The sequence below is a fragment of the Lycorma delicatula genome, chromosome 12 (assembly GCF_047948215.1).
Source record: "Lycorma delicatula isolate Av1 chromosome 12, ASM4794821v1, whole genome shotgun sequence".
In the NCBI taxonomy this organism is placed as follows: Eukaryota; Metazoa; Arthropoda; class Insecta; order Hemiptera; family Fulgoridae; genus Lycorma; species Lycorma delicatula.
Genome location: NC_134466.1, coordinates 75,807,314 through 75,831,029, shown reverse-complemented (window position 1 = coordinate 75,831,029; position 23,716 = coordinate 75,807,314). Strand labels below are relative to the sequence as shown.

The following is a 23,716-nucleotide window of genomic DNA, read 5'->3' as shown; positions in this document are numbered from 1 at the left end:
TATTAATTTTTTTTTATCGTCCATATTTTTGTCACTGTTATTATCAGTGCGCTAGAAATAGCATCAAGAATTCACTACGAAGCTTGTATAAAAATATAGCGATTTTATACGCGTAAGAAAACGGGAATAGATCATCTGCCAGAAATTTCGACATTGAAGAAACAAATGTACGTCGATGGCGTAGAAAACGCGATCTGATTTTTACTTGTAATTCCACCACAACGGGTTTTTAACGATCAAATAAATAAATATCTCCTCAAAGAGATTAATATGTTGTTCAATTTGTAAAAAATGTCGATCTACAACGCTGCCGGTAACCGTAAAAATTTCTTAAATGAAAGCGAGGGAACCAATGATAAATTACAATTGAAAATTTTAACGAATCGAGAGGCCGGTGGAGAATGTTTCTGAAATTGGAATTTTCTCTTAAAGAACATCAATCTGCTAGAAAGTTTGTAGATTTTGAAAATAAGTTCAGATTTAAAATAATTTTAATATCCGGTGACATAATTGTCAAATAATCTGTAAAGGCCGAATGGAATTTTTTTTTTTTTTTTGAGGTTTTTAGGGGCATCGACTACTTTTGATCATTAGCCCCATCAAACTTCAAAAAAAAAAGGGGAAAAAAAGGTTCAGTATTCATTTCCATGAAACGAAGATGTTCAAAATTTGCATTCTTCTATAACTTATATCCAAAAAATTACTTTCTAGGCTTTCCTTTCGGCCATCCTTTCTTGCGTTTCTCCATTCTTCTGACGGCCTCAACCTCTGATGACAGCGTATCTGAGGCCTCAGACATGGCATCGTCTTCCTCTATTTCGGATGCCAGAGACGTTCTGCGGCTGACGTCAGTCGATGAAATTTTCGCCGGTGCTGTTAGCATCTTTGCTAGCGAATCTAAACTAATAAGCGATGATGTCTCCGCGGCGGATGAGCCGGACTCTATCTCTACCGCAGTACTGGGTCCGGCTGAAATAGATGCCCTCACCGAAGCTGATCTTTGCGCTTTTGGAGGCTCTATTGGTACAGGTTTTATTTCATCTGCGTCTGGTGCTTTTTCTATAATAACTTGGACCTCCATTTCCGCAGATTCAGGTTTTCTTGTCACAATTTCTTTAAACTTATGACTAGGCGACGGAGTGATCCGTTTCTCTTTGCTGGATAAGTCAAGATTTTTAATTCTTACTTCAGTCGGTGGCTTAATAATCCCAGGTTTAGCTGGTGATTTAAACTGTGCTGGTGCGTCTCTGATGTCAACGGCGTCAGTCCGGGGATGAGCCTTCTCATCTTTACTTTGTTTTCTCTGATGAGTCGACTCAATCTTTGAATCGATGATTCTTTCAATCATTGTCGCAAGACTTGGTGCCATCGTGTTAAATGGAATTATTTTACGTATCGGTTGTTTTTATTTTAATTTTATTTTTAATAATATTTAGCTTTATTATTATTTTTTTTAATAAAAATGCTTTGTAAATAAATATTATTCTCGTTTTTATTTATCTTTGATTTTTAACCAAAGCCTTTTAAAGACAAACACAGTGTGGTTTAAAAGAATCGAGGGCGGTTTAGATTCAAGCAAACACTTCAGAAGTGTTTTACCTTTATCGACTGGTTTGATGCTATTCTTCATTCCTTTCTATTATACGATAATATTTTAATTTCAACGTAATTATTACATCCACTTTTATTGTTTCTAATTAATTCGTATCTTTTACCTAAAAATACTCGTATTATGTTTTTTTTTTTTTTATATCGATAAATTATATTTTAGATTGCTGTAGAATATAATTATTTATAATATTTTTTTTATTTCCTCCCGTTTTTCTCTAAGTTGAGTTCCTTCATAAAGATCACTTTTCCGTTAAAATTTATAAATGTATAAATTTATAATTAAAAATATAATTAAAAAATTTTAAAATTAAATCGAAATGAACGTAAGTAATCACCGAAATCGATAGTAAACTACCAATCTACATTTTAATTTTTGAACTAAATGTCGTTAATAAAAATTTACACATCGATAGGTTCTTCTATTATTAATCTGAACGCTAAAATTGCTTCCCTTGTCGAGTACTTTTCCTGAAACCAAATCGGTCTTCTAATACTTCCTCCACTCTCTTCTCAATTCTTTTGTACAGAATTCTAGTTAAGATTTTTGATGCACGACTAGTTAAGGTAATTATTCAGTATTCTTTACATTTATCTGCTCCTGCTTTCTTTGGTATCGTGACAATAACTCTCTTTTCGAAGTCTGACGGAACTTCCCCTTTTTTGTAAATATTACACACCGGTTTGTATAATCTATCTTGCAAAGTCCTCCTCAAAATTCTTTTTTACCTCTTTTTCTCAAGCTTCTCTAAATTCCACCGATTCACCTGACGCATTATCTTCGGGTTTTTAAATCCTCATCTACGTTTCATATCGCTAAATTACGGTCGCTATCAATGTCTGTTCCAGGATACGCTTTGTAATCGACGAGGTGATTTGCACATCTTTGTTTAACTACGATATAATCTATCTGTTACCTTGCAGTATCATCAGGCTTTTTACGTGTTATTAAATCCGCGTTATGTATCGTTAAAAAATCATATGATGTATTTAAAATTAAAATAAAAAATACGAAAGGCAAAGCCGGGAAAATCGTGTTACTTTTATGAAACGACAGTCGTTTATATTTAATATTTTATAAATTATACAAAAAAAAAAATTAAATTACTTTCAAAATTTTTACAAATGGTCATTACCGATTTTTTTTTAATATAAAAAAATAAATACATTACTAACAGAAAATTCGTCAAAAATACCGAATGTTTTATCAAAAAAAATATTAATCGTAATTAAAATAAATATTTTTAATTTCATTGTAGAATGTCTATTTAATAATAAAAGCGACTGGAATCGATAACAGATGAAACAGAAACGAGATAAGGTATATATTTCATACAAATATAACGTTCGGTTTAATTAAAGGAAATGTCTTTAATTTTATTGTAGATATATATAGCGATAAAATCCAAATACATAAAATATACTGATGGAACAGGTTGATATTTTAAATATATGATATGCCAGTAGAGAAAAATACGGAGTAAGGCGACCATTTCCACGGAAAAAAAGGATATCCGGTTTTTAAATAACCTTGCTATTTGAGTCCTATAGTTTAAAGTCGCATCCAAAAAAGATTTAATTTAAAAAAATAATAAAAAATTAAAATTAAAGCGTTACTTTATTACCGATTTTTCTAAGAAAACTTTCGATCGCAAGATCGGAGCGGGCGTGAAAATGAAATTTCATTACGTTTTCAGGGATGTGGAGTACGAAAGTACAATTCTTAACATGGGGTTTTTTTTACTTATCCTACCCTACTAAAGGGCGTACGTCCTACATTTGTATGTGTGTCCGCCTCCCTTAACTTAGCGCCGGAATGTACTGATAAGTAGTGGAAAATCCCGATTCGTTAGTCCTTATCTTGCGGTGGTCAGGTGTAATATATCGATCTATGTCGACATACCAAATATATATTAATATATTTTTGTATTTATTTGATCGTTTTTCTTCATAAAAAGGTAATAACCAGGTAAAATTAAATAATAACCGAGAAGTAGGCACCGGAAGATACAGATTCATTTAGTATTCTAGAGTTAAATCATTAATATTAATTTTCATCATTCAAAAAAAAAATTTTTACACAAGAGGTAATCAATTTTGGATACCTAATAATCCCATTCCGGAGGACCTAGCTGAGGAGGGCGTGCCATACGCAAGCCTCTGCAGCTAGTACCTACTATGAACATTTACGATTCGAAAATCTCAAAAACATCCGAGTCAATTTCATTGAAATTTAGGTATGCTGCAGCAACGTATCGAAGTTGTGTACGTGAAAATTTGATAAAAATTATTTGATTCGTTCTTAGGTTACGCTCGGTTAAATGTCGAAAAGGATTTGAGGTTATGTCGACTGTGTAATTGTATTTTTCATAAACGATTGTGCAGTATGTAATAGCGACGAGTTGAAATTTGACGCTAGCGTTTGGGTCTACCGATTAATCGAACGTACCTCGGGAGTCGTACGCTAAACATCAGTGCGTTTCTGACCGCTAATGACGACGTCAGAAACGAAAAATCTATTTTCTTCCTCAGAACTGCGCAAATTTTTTTTATTAAAATTTAAAATGCTCTCAAACCTTATAAGAGGATGTAATCTGAGTCAAACCTCTTTTAAAATGAAAGGTTTTTTAATTGATAAATTGAAATGCTTTATCTCTCGTGCGGTTTTCCCGGCTTTCGAAAATTGAAATTCCAAACCGATCGGTAATTTGTCGGTGTCATTTGCAAAATGCTTGTTCGTACACCGGATCTCGTTAAAATTTTCGTTCTCTTGCGTCGTACTTCTTTCTTTTATCTACCGCGGTAAAAGATTGTAAGCAAAACGGTTTTGAATGAAAAGCGGGTTATTTCCTTTCTACTACATCGCTTTACCGTCTTATTTCATCTTAACGAAGGGGAAAGTCGACTTTTCAAAGTCGAGTAGACTAATTTTTTTCGACTCGCGACAAATATTACGGTATTAACAGAGCAAATTGATTTTTATTTTGTATTTAATTTTTTTAATCTGCTACATTATCGACAACGGTTATAAAATTTCTATATAAATACGAAATTCATAAATATTTATCCTCGTATAATATTACGTTAAATTACTACATATAATAAGAATAACGCTTAGCAGCAAGGACAAGTAGGATAAAGTAATGGCGATGGCCACCACCGGATACGACAGAAAACGGATCGACGGATGAACCGAGGCACGGAGTCGGAACTGATCCTGGTACCGGTCTCTGGAGGTGGGCGGCGGGTGCTCCCCGGAGTCGCCCCCAGGGTACGCCACGGGGTCATTTCGAATCGGATAAAAAGAGCCCGGGTGATCGCGCGGGGACTGAGTACGTGCCGTAGGGATCGGTTCCGGCCCCTGCGCGACCAGAGGGGGAAGGTTTTTAGCGGGTGAGAGCCCCGCACTGCCGTCAGAGCGGGCCTGACGGCGGTTGGTAGATCTTTTTCGGCCGGCAGAGATTAATTAAAAGAAGTATTTTTAAAAAATGTAATAATTAAATGACATTGGCAATCGCCATTTCGGTTTAAACACTCGAATTTAATTCGTTTCATACCGTATAGCTTCTTTTACAAAGACTTTTTAAACGAGCTATCATATGACTGCACGTCCCATTTAAATTTTTTGATCCGCCCCTGAAGGCCCACCTGAAGTCCGAATATCCCAAAGCGAGACTTACCGAGTTAGCCTTTCTTATCGGATCGAGAAACCTCAAATAAGAAACGCATTAAAGTGCGCATACGTACAACCGTAATTTTAGCTACCCGAGACGATCGCGATTTTGGATCGGGTGAGTAAAATTTAGTTTTTTCGTATTATTTTTCTCGTCTGATCACGCTCTTTAAATTTATACATCGACTGACCGTCGATCTCATTTGAACCACCCGCCGCAACCCGATAACCATAAAGAATGAAATATACGTTCGCTGAAGTAGCACCTCGGTACAAGAAAGAATGCCGCAAACTTCATCCGGTCGTCTCGATTATAAAATAACGTAAGAGGGTGTAAGTTTATTTTCTAGACTCCCGGTATATACAAAATGTTTCTAAAACGGTGGGCCGGCTATACTTTTTCGAATTCTACTTGTAAAACTAAACAAAAAATATCCTTAGCAAAAATGGCAATTTGTCCTTTGTTCTCCCCCTGTCCGCCATTTTGTTATTTTTATATAATAATTTATATCTCGAGTTCGGATAGACGAATCGGATTAATATTTAGTAAGCGTCTTGGTAATAAAGTTTTAAAATTATAAAAAAATCAGGACATAAATACCTTCGCAAAATACAAAATGGCGGCCATGCTTATTTTTCAATCAAAATTTATAATATTTTCTAAAATATTAAGCCTTCTATTTTGAACAAAATGACATTTTATTTTTTTAGATCGGTTAAATAGCCGAGTTATGAGAGAAAATTGATGTTGTAATTTTGCGTCATCGTTATTAGGTCTATTATTGTGAGAAAATTATAACTTAATTTGATACTAATTTACGATATCAGAATTAAAAATAAACAAAAACAATTAATATTTCATCGAATCGAACGTAAAGTGGGGGATATGAAAACAGATACATCAATTTTCTGCCGTAACTCGGCTATTTGTTAACCGATTTAAAAAAATAAAATGTCATTTTAAAATACCTGCAAAAATATTTTATTTCTTGCACTTAACAATTTTGAAATTTGTGTTTTTTTCGTGTTCTTACGAAATAAATAAAAAACATAGTACATTTTGTATAATCAAACATTTTTAATCGATATTTTTAGTCGCATATTAAGGAACTGTGCGTAAAATATTTATTTATTTTAATTAAATCAATATACGAATAATATATTTTGTGCTAATATGTTTTTGTAATAAGTCCTTCTTTCCGTTTTATAATACACCGTTTAAATTTTTGTTAACCTCTGACTGTAAAACCAGAAGTTGCGTTACCAAATTTGTGCTGAATCTCATACAGCGGTCGTACTTCAGCCAAACCTCCTCCACATGTTTCCAGAACTTTTTCATTACTTCTATTTGAAAAATAAGATACTTGTGCTTTATATTCTCCGTACGGTAAAATTCCCAAATATTTAGCTACAGGAGTAAAATCAACTACATAATTTTTCACTTCAAGTACGCCCTGTAAAATAATATAGCAGTTAATAGTAATTTTAAAAATATTTACAAATAGAAAAAAATATTATAATTATTAATAGTTGTGTAAATATTAACAAAATGACACCGTTAGTTTAAATAGGTTCGTAAACTGTTAAGATACGGGTGCAGCAGTCGTTAAACCGGATCGGAAATATTATACGATCTGAAAATTTTCCGCTTGTACATTATTGTAAATAATAGTAATTACGTTTAATTAATCGACGAAGAAAATGAAATCGGGCGATAAATTTTCAGCGCAAAGTTTCTGCCATCCACTTTAACTACATCGGGTCGGTCAACCGTTAAATATGTATATTTTACTTTTCTTCGACCGATAGCAGTTTGGAAAGAACAAACTTTTCACATCGGTTTTTTAACATCTCTTTCCGAAAGATATTTTTCTATTTCGATCAAGAATGATAATTCAGCATAAAATTTTAGTAATGACATATGAAATAACTAAGAGAATATATAACGATTTAATATTTATTTAACGCTAAATTTCCTAAAACGCGGAATGGATTTCGCAGTTTAACGTCGTAAATACCCGCTTACAAAGTTACATCTCTTTCGAAGATCGAAAAAAATTATAATATCTTGTTAAATAGAGTGTCCGAAAAGTCCCGCACTATAGGCGAAATTATAATATATTTTTTCGTTTTGCCGGTTGCAAATAATAATGCCGTCTCAGGAGGAACGTGTGAAAATCATCATGCGGCGTAGCTATGGAGGTTATTCGCGAAATTATATAAGTAATGAGTTTAATCTACGCTACCCCGAACGGTAACCGATATCAGTACTGTAAGATGACAAATTTAAGTAAATCTTTATGTCGTCTATCGGATCGGATCGAGAAGATCACAGAAAAATGATTTACGATGCGCTCGCCTAGTTCATAACAAGTCAAATCTTTGAACCGACCTGGAAATGAAAGTTCTTCGATCCACCGTCCGCGATGTTCTGAGGTAGGAAAACTTTTTACCCGTTCCAAACGATCTTGATCTCTAGAACGGAAACGTGCGGGCGGCTTTTGGACACGATCGATGAGAATGCGGACTACCTATACTCTATACGGTTTTCCGACGAGGCTGATTTTTATGATGAAATCAACAGATAATGACTGCGCTACTGGTCACAGGTAACGCTTATCGGTGCGATCCCTTTATACGACAGGCGTTTGATCGTGTAGCGGTACGGTGTGATGTCCGGAAAGATTCTGTCATCGGCCCGTACTTTTCTGAAGGAAAGTTAGAGGGAAAAATACGTACAGATGCCGATTCCCAAATCAAATGCCGATCGACGTACAAATATTGGCCGATTCCCATATCGGATACCGCTGAGAGAGTGTCCTGAACGGTTCAAATAAAACGGAGCCCCACCGCACTACAAGAACGGTCTAAATTACCGACTGAATTAAACCTTTCCTTAACTCTGGATCTGTCTCAAACGATCTGTCGAGTCGTCAGCATAGACAATTATTGTGAACCTCAGGCTGTTAAACGACCTGAAATTCCGTCTATAAATAATCCTTCAATTCGACGGAGGACATATTGAACAAATACTTTGACTTTGACTACGATGCGGATATAAATGGTACCTATAATTTCTTTCTGTATTACAACGATTTTTCAAAATGTGAAAATATATATATATATATATATATATATATATATATATATATATAGCTACTCTTTATAATATTATTAACTTAAAATATAGAACTAATTAGGCTATTTGTAATAATAATAATAATAATAATAAATCTTACTTTTTTAATTGGGCATTCCAATTTTTTATTGGCTGCTGCATATATATCTTCAAACGTCTTTTTAGCATATGTTTCAATTCCTTCACAAATTTTCTGTGTAATAGAAATTATATTATTCCAAGGCCCATTTTTTCCTTTTCTAGAAACTTTTAGTTGAATCTAAAATTTTGTATACAAAATAATAAAATTTATAATCGATTAAATATTTTTATTAGTATTTCGGTAACATTTAATAAACATTTAGTTTTCTATTACAAACATAATAATAATAGATTTGAATTCATTCCAAATACCGGGTAATCTTTAAATTATTTAAAATAATTTACCCGATAAATTAACTAATAACAGACAAAAACTGTAGAAAAGCTATTTAATATAATAAACTTAAAATTTCTGAATTTTGGCAAGTTGACATCCTTGACGTGGAGAATATCAACCGTTAAAAAAGAATTTCCATTATTGCAATATCTTTTGTTTATTTCAAAAGATTTGTTAAAAATATTATTTTCAATAATTAAATGACAAGTATAATTAGAAACCATCTTATTATTAGAGAAACAAAATTTGTGATCCGTTATGTGTTTTTCAAAAGATCTACAAGTCTGTCCGATATAAACTTTATCGCAAGAACCGCATTCATTTTTTTAAACTTGTATTTTTTAAGGTTATCCGTTTTATTTTTGTTACTGTTAATAAAACATTTCTTTAGAAATGGATTCAAGGCCTGTCGATTAGGTTTGAATAAGTATACGTAGTATTTATTCGTTTGGAGAATACATTTACTGGTAATCTTGTTTGTTGTAATTTGATTTCGGTTTAGCGATAACACATTGAATATTAATATTTATTTTAGTATTTGACATATGTCGTATAGAATTAATGTAAACGATCGATCGAATCGCTTAATGCATCGTACGTTACTACATATCATCTTGTGTACCGAGTCTAGAATAGAATCGGCCGAGCTTTAGCGCCGAGAAAAAGAATTACAACAATCAAGGCTGCCATTACAATATTTTAAATAAGAAGAAAACACGATATTAAAACTTAACAAGGCCTTTTTACACTCGTGTTATCTAATGTTCTTTTAGGGTTTTAATATTCTATAACGATACGACAAATCTGTTTTCAGGATTTTTTTGACAAGATTCATCTTTTGACTCGGTAGCTTTTTTTAAGAGGGAGAGCGTTGATCAGAATAGGAAAATTTTTAATTCGGGACAACGGCTAATAATCTTTATAGTCGATACCCTCTATTAAAAAAAATGAAATAACAATCGCTTTTATATATTTTTACGATTTGTTTTTTGTTGATTTTTCATTCGGGGAAAATCGTCAAAGATTTCGTATTTTCCGCTTAAAAGATTTTGTTTCTCCCTTCCTTGGGCGATCGGGGTGTGCGGTTCTCACAAAAAACATAAATCTTTTCCGGGTAGGAGCATTATATAAATTTTATTTTTCTGTCTAAAATATACGAAATATTATTTAACACCCGGTATATAAAATACTTAAATAAAAGCTCGAATGAAAAACTATTTCGATCGCCAACTACCGATCTCCGTCGCGAAGAGTTAGCGTCTCCGATTGAGGTGAAAGTAAATAGGGCTATTTGCGTTTAAATGATTTGCGGTAACAACCGGCTTATATTCGTTTACAGATACTCAATTTTATAGCCGAACCGTTAATCGATTTGACCAACAAGAGAGTTTTGTAACAAATTTTTCTTTTTTTTTGCTTGTTATATAGAACGCTTAAGCATCGTCTTTTATCTGTTATTGTATACCTATTGTCTATTACATATATTTAACATGTACTTTTTTTTAAACAAAATTCTAAATTAATAACAGAATTTGATCGTAGAAATGTTTTACTTCCTTTGATATCAGTATCGTCTTGTTAAAAACAGTTTTATTTTTATTACAGAAAATTTTGTTTTTTGAGCGCAAGAAATGAATTTGCGAGACTCTTACCGTACGGTTTTCAATTTCATTGTAATTTTTTTGGATAATTAATTTACTAATATTTGAACATTAAAATTTTATTTCGTAAGAAACTGTTTAAAGTGGACGTTAGTCCTGTAAACATTACCTAAAACAATTTTGATATGCTCAACCCTTACGGCAAGGGAAGACCAAAAGCAAAAACAAAATATCGCTGTAACTTTATTAAGTAAAATATCGAATTCGTTTAAAGTTCCTACCGTTCTTCGGATAAGGGCCTAAAAGTTATCTCGGTAAAGTTTTTGATAATACCAACCGTTGTCCCAGGGGGTGGGAATAATGAGGTTTCCAAGACAAAAAAAAAATCATACCTCCCTTAATAGGCACAGTATCGAATCGGTTTAAAGTGGTCGTTAATCCTCTAAGCGTTTGAACAATTTTTGATATGACCAACCTTTACGGCAAGGGATGACCAAACTGTTGCTGGAATTGCAAGACGGGGCTTGTCGTGTGTTTAGGTGAAACTTTTTTCAGATGCAACCGTTGTCGTATCGAGTAAATTTGAAGTTTTTCTTAACTTTAAGGTGGAAATCTTTTTTATCCCCCTACTTAGCACCGGTGAAATCTACCTTCGCCTTCCGGCGTGCCGAAATTTAAAACGTTTCTCCTTTGTGTATATATATATATATAATTTTGTTTTCCTCAGAATTAAATTTTCTACATTTTTTTATTTATTACTTGTTATTTAATGAAGTTATTGGACGTAAAATCTAAAAAAATTGTTTTTTTTAATGTAATTTTTTTTTTGTTTCATTAGTAATTTTGTAAAAATGTTACAGGATACGCAGTTGTCAGACCACATTCATTCATTTTTGCAGCTCAAAAACCGTATAAACAAAATTAGTTCTTGCTTTCCGCTGGTTTCCGAAGGAAAAACAAGGCAAGAAATTACAAATACTTTTGCGTTTCCAATCCGATTTTTAAATGAAATCGTTACAGAATTTTCGAAGAAAAGAACGGTATTATTTTCGGTTACGCGGTCAAAGTGGCGAGTGAAACTGAATTTTCTTTTCGTTTAGGGGTATGAGGAGTACGAAAATACCATTTACTTAAATTGTAGTTTCCTTATATTCGTATTTATTCATATACGTTAACTATTTTTGCTACGTAAAAAATTTTGTCTCAAAAATTTCCAAACCGACTACATTAATTTCATGATTTGCAGTAGTATTTGAAGTTTCGCTAGTGAAAATTTGATGAACGTTGATGGAGTCTTTCTTGATTACGCTCGATTAATTCGTAAACATTTTAGCAGGGCAATTTGCAAGCGCGGTTCGTTACGATGTAGCAAGTTGGAACGTTGACGTTTCTATATCTGCGGTATCTACAGTTAGCAATACTGTTCGGCGTATTCAGGTAGCGTTACCTACTTTGAAGGTCATGATGTCCGGGTATGTTTTTTATCTAAGGGTTATGTAGACCGTACATCGCTGTTTTTTATACTTATTTATTTATTTTTATATTTCAGCCATCGGACCTGCGTGATGGCGGCTCGGAGGTTCGTAAGAACTTAACTAAAGGGTGCCCTCAAGGCAGTGTTCTGAGTTCCCTTCTTTGGATCATAGAATTCGATTCCATGTTCCGTTTAAGGATGTCATGTGGTTGTCGGGTCGTCGCTTATGCTGACGACGCGCTGCAACTAATTCAGGGGGATTCGCGAAACGAGGTAGAGTTCTCGTCAGTCGGAGTGTCTCACTCCGACTGTGGAGTCTCCAACAAAAGATGATTTTCAGCCCAGAGAAAACCACAATGATATTACTTGGAAGGGCCGATCGGCTGCTTCCCGACGAATCCGGGTTCGGGGATAGCTGATTTTTTTTCCTGTTTAGCCTCCGGTAACTACCGTTTAGATAATACTTCAGAGGATGATATGTATGAGTGTAAATGAAGTGTAGTCTTGTACATTCTCAGTTCGACCGTTCCTGAGATGTGTGGTTAATTGAAACCCGACCGCCAAAGAACACCGGTATCCACGATCTAGTATTCAAATCGGTGTAAAAATAACCGGCTCTACTAGGACTTGAACGTTGTAACTCTCGACTTCCAAATCAGCTGATTTGGGAAGACGCGTTAACCACTAGACCGACCCGGTGGGTCGGATAGCTGATCTACCCATTCGATACGTTACGGCTGAAAAATACCTGGGTGTTATCCTCGATGAGAATTTTCGGTTCAAGGAACATCTACAGTACGGAATCCGTAGAGTCATTCATCCCGATCGGGGGATTGAATTACCGTACCGTGCGTATCCTTTACAAGGATGTCAGCGAAGCTATTATGCTGTATGCTGCGCCTGTCTGGGTTCGCCGCATGGCTTTTTTGCTGCGGGCCCAGCGACTCCTCTTACTGGCTGTTATATAACAGTCTCGCGGGAGGCGGTCTGTGTTATAGCCGGAATCAAACCGATAGATATCTTGACTGATGAGCGTAAGGAACGCTACATTTCCAAGGTAAATATCCTATTGACGTCAGAACGAAAGCAGGAGATTTAAGACCGCCTTGCGTCTTGGCAGGTCAGGTGGGAAGATCTCCCACAGGGCACGCAAGGTATTTAGATGCGATTGAATGGACCTGCCTCGATCGGTATATCACACAGCTTCTCTCCGGGCGAGTTTGGCTAGGTTTCGTTTGGTGGATTCGTGTCGATACCCGGATTGCAGGATTGATGATACACCGGACCACGTCCTCTACGTCTGTTCCCGTCGAGGACAGACCTTCGCCGAGGTCGAAAGTTCACGAGCTGTTACGGAACTTGAGAGAATACGTTCCTTTCTGAATCTCCGTATTAACTGGAAGATCCGCGAGTAGCGGTCTATAGTGGTTTTCTTCGCCCCCATGCAGCATGTAGGTCTGCAGAGGGAGTTTAATCGAGGTACTCGATCGCGGTAGAATCCCGGGTGGCTAGGGTTCCGGGTTAGGTATTGGATCGGTTGGAAGTAGGCGAATTGGCATCGTACCGTGGTTACATCGGTATTGTTTGCGATTCGATTTGGGGCTCCCTCTGGTACGGGTGGCCGCGCCGCCGGGGACGTGGCTTCCCTCAGCCGGTGGCGGTCCTAATCGTGACTTGGTAACGCCACGTGACGCGACCGGGTGGTGGTGCCGGGTTTGTCCCCGGCTCCTGCGCGAACCGGAATGAGGCTGCGTTCCCCTTGTTAGGTGACCTAAATCGGTCGACTTAATCGGGTGTAGGTCTGAATCTCTAAGTCGCGTAAGACATAATTTTGATCGGTATGAGTCTAGCACTGATTTAACATTAAACTCGTTCGTTCTTCGAGGCATTCACAGTCACGAACGGTGTTGTTAATCGAACGTACGTAGTGCGTTGTACTCTGAAAATCATACAACTGCAAAATAGTGAGGGCGTCATAATTATTAATTTATTATTCATTCTTTTTTTACAACGTATTAAAATGTTTTAGTTTTATTTTATTTTAATTTGCTTCTTTACTGTTTATTTTTGTTTGTTATTTACGATTGTTTATTTATGTTTCGCGTGTTTATTTTCTGTAAAATTGTAGACTACAGTGAGTCGATACTTTTTAAAGAGGAAGCAAAATAAAATAACAAAAATTTTGTCTTCTTGAGCAGAAGTGCGCAAGGGTTATTTTAAATTTGTGAAACGCGTCCTAAAATTCTTTCTTCACGAGACATCACAATATGTGTAAAAAGATACTTACCCATCCATCGAGATCGTGACCAACTGTAACGTTTCCTGTGTAACTTAAAGCGTTTCCATTTATAGTGTCCAATTTAGTGCTAAATATTACGGAATCTCTTCCCGTTCTAGGACACTTGAAAAAATGTTTCACCGATATATAATAAGGCCCCTGAAATTTCACAATCGATATATTTTAATTATTATTGTTATTGCTATTAAAAAAATATATACTTTTCTATTTTATAAATATTTAAGGTAATCATTCTTTAGTATCCTTTTGTAATTTTGTCCCTTACCACATGAAATTAGAAATAAAAATAAAATTTCACGCCTATCTCTTATAATGACAAACAAGAGGACGCTACCGTTATTCAGAGGATTTGGAGTAATGCGATAGGAATATGCTGTTGTTATACGAACCACTTTTTAAAGTTTAAATTGCAATGAAGTAGTGCCCTGTAAATTTCTGCTGCGGTCAAAGCTAATCCAATACTGTCCATAAAAAAAAATAAAATAGTCATGGATTTAATACTTCGCTATTAAATAACGTACTTTTATGCAATATCATTTGAAACGAGATAATAAATTTCAGTCAAACGGGAACGTTTTTTAGATATGTACAAAAGAAAAATAAAGAAATGCGTCGAAGAACTCCAGCAAAAATCGAAAGGGTGGGAAAAGCAACAATTTAAGATCTACAACACTCATTCAATTTCACTGAAGTTGTTAAGAAACTACGGTGCGTAGAATTTTGCAAGAAGATAAGTAAAAATTCAAATTTTATAAAAATTACAAACGAACCGTTTACGAGTACCTTCGAGACTTGAATTTTTTAATCGTTTAAAGAGTTGTTGCCCAAAATTCCTGAAATTTTGAATAAAACTTTCGATTATAAATATATTTTAATAAACATAATTCTCGATAAAGGTTCGAAGAACAACTCAAATGATTCATGAAATCGCTCTGCATAATGACGCACGAGTATGCTGCGTTTGAAATTTTCGGCCTTATTAGGTAGATGTCATAATAAAGCCTATTGTAACGGGTACCGTGATTCGACTTCGAGAAAATTTTGACATATCTTTGAGTTTCATATCCCCCAGACCCCAAAACCACCGTCAACGCAAAAGTTTATATATTTCACTTTCTTGTGGACACGATAACTGCCGTAATTTTGCATCACTTTCAAATTGTTCCCTAAAAATAACTAGACCCAAAATCTCGGTCGAGTTTGTTAACAGTCAAAATCGGAGGTGGAAATCGGGTGGCTTTTTCGAAAAAACAAAATATCGAATTCGTTTAAAGTTCCTACTGTTCTTCGGAAAGGGCCTAAAACTTATAATTTAAGTAAAGTTTTTTGATATCACCAACCGTTGGCCCACGGGGTGGGAATAATGGGATTGCGAAGACAAAAAAACCATACCTCCTTTAATAGGCATATTATCGAACGGGTTTAAAGAAGTCGTTTGTCCTCAAAACATTACCTAAAACTTTTGTTTGAAACAATTTTTGATATGACCAACCCTTACGGGAACGGATGAGCAAAACGTTGCTGGAATTGTAAGATGGAGCTTATCGTATGCTAAACGAGTGAAACTTTTTTCAGATACATCCGTTGTCGTATTAAGTAAATTTAAAGTTTTTCTTAACTTTAAGGTGGAAAATGTTTTTATGCCCTACATAGCACAGTGAAATCTATCTCCACCTTTCGGCGTGCCGAAAGGGATTTTTTTTTAAAGAAATTTAAAAAAAAAATACACTAAAAGAATACGTACATCACGATATGAAATGTAAAGTTACAAATAGCGTGTAATATAGATCACAAAATATTTAACGGTTTGGAACTGCTGTCCAGTATACCTACGTCTGAATTTTTCCATCGCAACTGTCTTACGCAAAAAATCATATAAGTATGTTCTGAATGAATAAACAACGTGGCATTTTTTCAAAACAAAAAATTCAAAAGGCAGTCGTTACACATCGGAATCATTAACGAAAGGAAGGAATAATGAGTCTTTTCATATTATTAGAGGTAATAACTCTCTTACATTTTTATTATGACCGCGAAAATACTAACGATCGGGGTAAGCTTTAGTAATCTAACTCGTACTTGATAATTTAATGTAACTTGTTTTTGTGTACTCGACTATTTTTATTACTTTAATATTAAATTTTTTTATCGTCCATATTTTTGTCAGTGTTATCAGTGCGCTAGCAAAGGCATCAAGAATTCACTACGAAAGTTGTATAAAAATATGGCGATTTTATACGCGTAAGAAAACGGGAATAAATCGGCTGCCAGAAATTTCGACGTTGAAGAAACAAATGTACGTCGATGGCGTAGAAAACGCGATCTGATTTTTACTTGTAATTCCACCACAACGGGTTTTTAACGATCAAATAAATAAATATCTCCTCAAAGAGATTAATATGTTGTTCACTTTATAAATTGAAAGTAAGAGAACCGATGATGAGGCCAGGCCGGTGGAGAAAGTTTAAAAAACGGTGTGATTTTCTCTTAGACTGAGAACTTCAATATGTTTTGCGAATTTTGAAAATTATTTTAATATCACGGGACATAATTATCATATAATCTGTATAGGCAAGAACGGATTTATTTTAAGTATCGCTACTTTATATAATTGAAATTTAAATTTGACTAGTATTTAACTTATTAAATTATTACTTTTTTTAAATACAATGTTTTGTAAATAAATATTATTATTCTTATTTTTTTTCACAAAAACCTTTGCAAGTTTTTTAGTCTTGCACAGAAAAATCGGGAGCGGATTAGATTCGAGCAAATACCTCAAAAGCATTGTACTTTTATCGACCGGTTTGATGCTATTCTTCATTCCTTTCTGTTGTAATTATTACATCCGGTTTTATTATATATGTATTTTATTAAAACAGAATAGCAACGGGTAAGGAGGCATTTACTCGGAAAGGAAGTTTGCTATGCGGGAAATCGCATTTAGATTTGAGGAAGAGATCGGCAAGATGTTTTATCTGGAGCGTTATACTTTACGGTCCGGAAACAAGGACTTTAAAAAAGGAAGACGAACGACGAATCGAGGCGTTTGAGATGCGGCTGTGGCGTAAAACGGTAAACGTCTGTCGGCAGGATAGAGTAACAAACGAGGATGTGTTGAGAAAAGGGAAGGAATAAGTTAAATACGATTTTAAGCAGAAAAAGGAACCGGCTAGGACACTGTACGAGAAGAAAGCGTTTACTGGTAGATGCGGAAAGATCGGAGGGGGAAGAAGATTTCAGTCGATCGATGGAGTTGCGGAAACAGGAAAATATCCGGAAACAAAAACTTATAGTGAAGAGCAGCCGTGGCAACACCTACCTATTGGTAGAACACGGCCGATGAATTAATTTATTATATTATATAATCGCCAGCGACCCCCATAACTTATTTTTTTATTAATAAAAAATATTTAATCGACAAAATTATATTTAGATTTTTATTAAATCGTGATAAAACTGTAAATAAACATTTTTATAAAAAATACTGAAGGAATATACGAAAACAATGAATTGTTGGCCAAAACTTAAATAAAGGAAAACAAAAAAAGGAAGAAGATAAGGAAATCGATCCGTTTTACGAATGAATTAAAATAGTTCGGTATAAAAGTCCAATAAAGATAAATAAAATATGTATTACAATCCCAAATCTAGCATCCCCATCGCCGCTTCGCCCGTGCTCTACCGTTACTTGCGCTTCCCTCACGATCAGAGGGTCACGACTCGCTTCGCTCTCCCTTCCTGTTTTCTCCCGTTTCTCTTTACCTTACTTCCCTTTCCCCTTCCTCTTCCCCCGTCATCTTTTCTTTTTTACTTTTCCACTTTTTCGATTTTTCCCTATTTCCCTTTCTCCCTTCTTCCCCGCCCGTCGATCGGTACAGTAGTACTTTAGTCTATAAAAGAGACGCATATCGGAAACGCTGCGATGAAATCGTAAAATATTTAGTATAGCGTATGTCGCTTTTACTTGTTAACAGATAGCGCTGTTAACATGAAATTTAGTTTTTTATCGATTTGAACCCCTTAAAATCAAAATTTCGCAATATCCTTTCTTAATTTACGCCTGCTTAAAGATACGAAGGTACCCTGAAAATTTCGAGTCTCTACCTATAATAGTTTTGGTCGTACGTCGATTACGAGTCGGCGAATCGGTCAGGAGATTCTCTTTTATATAAGAGATTTACTCGTATCTTTTTATAAAATGCGGGTTTGGAGGAGGAAGGAAAAGATCGGCCGGAGTTCGGAACGAGGAGGTGCTTCGTAGACCGGGAGAAAAGAGGGCGATTATCGAAATAATAAAAAGAAGAAATGCAGTCGGTTGAAATATTGGCGTGACTGCCTGTCGGTGACGCCATCGGAGGGATTTGTAACGAGGAGGAAAGCAAGAGGTCGGAAACGAATAAAAACGGTAGACGATATAAAAAGGGAAGAAGTTACTAAAATGAAACGGATGGCACGGAATCGAGCAGAATGGAGTCGTGCGGAAACCTGCCTTTGGGCAGAACACTTATTATTATTTTCTAAAACGCTAGTTTTTAAACAAATAAGTAATCTTTAGATTACTAGCAGTAGAATATAATTATTTAGTAAAATAAACCTTTCTTGAAATAACTTTAAATAACTAACTTGACCCCTAAGTTTAGTACTCGATAAAGTCACTACTTCATCGACACTTAACAATGTATAATTCTTTGTTTAAAAACGTCAAAGAGATTCTAAAATTAATCTCAAATTAATGTAACTAATCCTTGAATTCGAAAGTAAACGTACGACTCCAAATTTTAATTTTTTAACCGAAAGCTGTCAATAAAGATTTACACGCTAATAAGTCTTGATAAAAAAAATTCTACAAAAGCGCTTAACGAAGAGAGAAAAAAGGGGAAAATGAATATTTAAAAATAATATTAAATGCTTTCAACAAGAGTTTTAAAAGTCGTTTGAATATTTTATAATTTCTAATACTTTTATCTGTTTTTCAAGCTGTGGTTATATAATATGGTTTTCGTTCAAAACACGGGACTTACAAAAAAATGCTGATTTTTTTTCTAGTCGACTATTTTCTAAATACAGAATTCTTTTGATGAAAAAACGTCATTCGGTCATGGACGCCGACTACGACCTAAATATATTTCAAGGAATTCTAATTATTTTCTGAATTACATTTTTAATCGCATAATTTTAAAGATAAAAACGTTTTTTAATCAAACGTGTCAAATTGTAGCTAAAGGTTTTTTACTAAACATTACTAATTCTTTTTAAAATTTGTACTATAAATGTTGCATAATAAATTCAATATTTAAAAACCTTAAAACGTATTTGAAATAAAAAAAATATCAAAGTTAAAGCCGGAAGAGTTACTTACGCCAACTTTTTATCTGTTACGGGAGAAAAATATTATATCTCGTTTAAATTTAAAAATATATTACAAATTATACAAAAAAAAGAAACCGGTTAAAAATTACCGATTGTTTTCTTTAAAAAATAAATAATATTACTTACGGAAAATTCTTCAAAAATACTCAAAGTTTGATTAAAAAATATAATTAAAAGTAATATTTTTAATTTCATGGTTAATACAATTTATTTAATAATAAAAGTAACAGAAACCGACAGTAGATGAAACAGAAATGAGCTTCTGAATACATTTCATAAAAATATAATGTTTGTTTTAATTAAAGGAAATATTTTTGATTTAACTGTAGATAAGTATAACAATAAAAACCGACCGAATAAACGAAATTGATGAAACAGAATGATATTTTAAATATATATTATATGACAGTACAGAAATATACAAAATTAGGACAGCCATTTTCTCAAAGAAAATGACTGCCCGTTTTCTTTGGAAAAGGCTCCCGTTTTCCAAAATGGAAAATTTTCTCTAAGACAATCCACGTTCTTGCATTTTCAGTTCCATACGTCAAGGTCACCTAAAAAAAAAAATTATTAAATATAAATTTTTATATCTTTAAAAAATAACAAAAAAGATTAAAAATAAATAATTTTTTTTTTAGCCGCTTTTCAAAGAAAATACGGTATTACTTTCGGTCGCACGGTGGTAGTGCGGAGTGAAAATAAAGTTTCTTTACTTCTGAGCGTTGAGAAATACGAAAATACCGTTCGCTTAAATAAAGTTTCCTGAAACATTTATATATAGGCTTATCGCATAGTCGTGGAAAAGCCCGTCACCGGGGGAAGCCCGCAGGGTTCCGTTCTCGATCTCTTGCTGTGGAACCTGGCATTCGACGGATTTTTGGGATCGACAATCCCGGAAGGTATCACGGCCTAGGCTTTCCCCGATGACTGTCTCCTGTTACTTCGCGGTAATTCACGACCGCAGCTAGAAGAAGGGGCGCAAGAGGCCTTGACGACCGCAGAGGGCTGGATGAACGTTCAAAATTTAAAGATGTCTGTGCCCGAGACGAAGTTTACGCTTCTCAAGGGTGCTTACAAATTATCATACAGTTGTAACCCCGGTATTAAGTATAAAGGCTGTGCGATCGGCCGAGTTAGGGTTCGTAAATACCTAAGTGTTTTGTTTGATGATAGTTGCTGTTTAGCAACCGCATTAGGCAACTAGCGGCGGACGCCGTCTCTGTGACGCAGAAGCTTGGAAGGACTGCGAGCTGTCGGGCCGTCATTTGTAGACGATGTACCGAGGTGTCTTCGAAAGTACGGCCTCTTATGCTACGTCCGTTTGGGCGCATAGGTCGGACAGAAATAGAGTACTTATTCAGAATTTAAGGAGCGCCCAGCGCAGCGCATTAATAGTATGCACTGGTGTTTTTAAAACAACCTCCGACGAAGCTACCACCGTATCGGGAACGGTTCTCCCGATCGATTTAGCGGTGTAAGTTTAGGCGACCGTGTGGAAGTTGCGAAGAGACAGGGGGACCGAGGTATTTGTGATGCGGTTTCGAGCCGGGCATATACCGGAGCGGAACGGTGATCACGATGCACCGGCTCTAAATTTCGTTCAGTCGCCCATCTCCCGCCTGAGGAGGAGGCTTTACAGCCTCGCGATGGATGCGTGGCGGCAAGAATGGCACGCCACAACTAAGAGAAGGTCCTTGTGTAGATTTATTCAGGACTTGGGGAGATGGTATGCCAGTCCTTCATTTTTAAGGGCAACGGGTACCCAAGTGCTCTCCAACCACGTGAACTTGAACCAATATGTGTGTCTTATCCGCCTGGCAGCTGATGAGCTGTGCGTCTGGGGGGAGGTCCAATCGAACGAATATATGATGTTCGACAGCCTAGTTCTGGGGGGGGGGGCAGAACTCAGGCCACCCTGGAACTTAGAGGTCAAGGGAAAAATTGGCCACTCATTAGCGGCGAGTCGATGTGGCGTGAGCCGCACTGTCGGACCGTGTGGGTGTTCCTTGACGCCGTTGCTTTGTTCAATCGGCACATCAGTAGTTTATTTAAGGGAAAGATTCCTACCTCACTGCTGTGGGAAGCTACCCGAGAATTATAGCTGGCCATCAGCCAATTACGGCTCCAAGCGCTTTAATACGGTGGACACGTACTTACTGGCATTCAGCGACCTAGGCGTGGTAGCGAATTACTGTTTAGACGAAGTAAATTTTAATTTATGGATATCGTATATATTTTTAGAAACTGACGAGGTGCGTCTACCCGTTTTAGTAAATATATGACAAGCGAGTGATGGGAATACGTAAGCCGGTGGTGTACGGCACCGCGCTTAGCCCGCTCATGCTGTTAGATAAGCACTAGGAGCTATTTAGGACACCGGTCGCTAAACTGTTTCGAGGCTCAATAGCCGTTTGTGGTACAGACATTCGGTCTTATGCTTTCGGGCGACCGAATGGGGTGATGGCGGGAAAAATGCCAAGTAAACCAATATATAGGCCTATGTATAATGCTTTATAGCACAAAAATCTCCATAATTATTCAATAAATTTCATTAAAATGTAGATATGCTGTTTTAGTGTATCTGAAGTTATGTATGATAAAAATTGGTCGAGTGCGTCACGAGTTATATTCAATTTAATGTCGGAAAAAATCTGAGGTTGTTGATTGTGTATTATTCATATGCGCTTATTCTTTGAGTACAGCACCGAGTTGAAACTCGATGCTTGTGTGCAGGGTATACAGATGAATCGAATTTATGTAGTGCGTTGTACTCAGAACATCAATGCGTTTCTAACTACGAAATAGCGAGTGCATTATAAACGAACATTTGATTTTCTTACTCAGAACTGCGTAAGACTTTTTTCACATTAAAAATTAAAATACACAAAACCTTAGAAAGGGAAATAAAAGATTTTAATCGAGTCAAGCCTCTTTTAAAACGGAATATTTTTTAATTAGTAAATTAAAATATTTTATATCCGATACGATTTTTTGCGGTTTGAGAATTCAAATTCTAAACTTATCAGTAGTAATTTGATAGTTCCATTTGAAAAATGCTTATTCGTTCCCCTATCTCGTTAAACTTTTCGTTCTGTTGCGTCACACTTGCTTACTTGTCTGTTTTATTTGACGTGGTAAAAGGTCGTTTAAGCCAAACGATTTTTACGAAAAGTAGACGATTTCCATTCCGCTATGTACCTTCACCATCTCTGTTTTCATTATACCGAACCGAAAACTAGACTTTATAAGTTGAATTAATTTTAAGACTCGCAGTAAATATTACGGTATTAACAGTGCGAGATGATTTTTATTTGCACTTGATAAATCTTTTTAATTTGTTACGATTTCGACGATCGTTATTAATATTAAATTCATAAATATTTGTCGTAATTTAGTTTACATTACTGAGATTGCCTTAATTAATTTGCTTTTTTCACATTTTCATCAACATGTCTATTCGTATCGGTTAATTATTTGTGGATATGTGTTTGATACTAGGTTAATATTCCAAGTAACTCTAAATTTACTGGTATCTATCTTACATGAGCCTATAAATATATTTTTTTAATCATCCAGTTGCTCCGATGCGTTCTTTTCAATTGGTATTTTAGATTCGCAGCTACAGCATCCGAATTCGGAGTCTTATCTCTACCTCGGATACGTCCATATCGGAAAAGTGATTATTTCTTTCGATGTCTATTTTGTAACGTGCACTTCGAATTACGGACCGATCAGCACCGATGTTGTTTTTCAGATGTCGCAGGAATTTTTGCCGTAACTGTTGATCCGATCGCAGCCCTCATCGGGGAAAACTTGAATGAATATGCAGGAATTGTTCAGATTTTTTTTTGTTTACCCCTATTCTCCTGAGCCGGACATACAATGAAGTAAAACTCGGCCTAGGGAAGCGCCCTTAACCCACCGGGTTGATCTAGTGGTGAACGCGTCTTCCCAGATCAGTTGATATGGAAGTCGAAAGTTTCGGCGTTCAAGTCCCAGTAAAGTCGGTTATTTTTACAAGGATTTGAATACTAGATCGTGGATACCGGTGTTCTTTGGCGGTCGGGTTTCAATTAACCACACATCTCAGGAACGGTCGAACCGAGACTGTACAAGACTACACTTCAT

General features: G+C 35.5%; 2 protein-coding genes across 3 annotated transcripts in view; one reads left to right on the top strand and one right to left on the bottom strand.

The window, feature by feature from the left end:
• CheA87a (Chemosensory protein A 87a) overlaps positions 1 to 23,716 on the top strand; it is a 54,026-nt gene that overhangs the window by 26,722 nt on the left and 3,588 nt on the right. The gene's annotated exons all lie outside the window — the stretch shown is intronic.
• Positions 6,382 to 19,824, bottom strand: LOC142333239 (uncharacterized). 2 transcript variants are annotated; one of them, XM_075380226.1, is made up of 4 exons: positions 19,712 to 19,824; positions 14,201 to 14,350; positions 8,521 to 8,679; positions 6,382 to 6,735 (listed from the first exon to the last, which is right to left on the bottom strand). In XM_075380226.1, the coding sequence occupies exons 1-4, from the start codon at positions 19,778 to 19,780 to the stop codon at positions 6,511 to 6,513; spliced, it is 603 nt and encodes a 200-aa protein (XP_075236341.1). In that variant the 5' UTR covers positions 19,781 to 19,824; the 3' UTR covers positions 6,382 to 6,510. The 2 variants fall into 2 exon arrangements, with proteins under 2 accessions (XP_075236341.1, XP_075236342.1); XM_075380227.1 differs by lacking the exon at positions 14,201 to 14,350 and having other exon boundaries at positions 19,712 to 19,823.

Excerpts from the sequence above, each read along its gene's own strand:
- LOC142333239 (XM_075380226.1), bottom strand. The coding sequence starts at position 19,780 with ATGAAATTAAAAATATTACTTTTAATTATATTTTTTAATCAAACTTTG. Across the intron at positions 14,351-19,711 it reads GTATTTTTGAAGAATTTTCC|GGGCCTTATTATATATCGGT; the intron begins GTAAGTAATATT and ends GTGAAATTTCAG. Across the intron at positions 8,680-14,200 it reads GTCACGATCTCGATGGATGG|ATTCAACTAAAAGTTTCTAG; the intron begins GTAAGTATCTTT and ends ACAAAATTTTAG.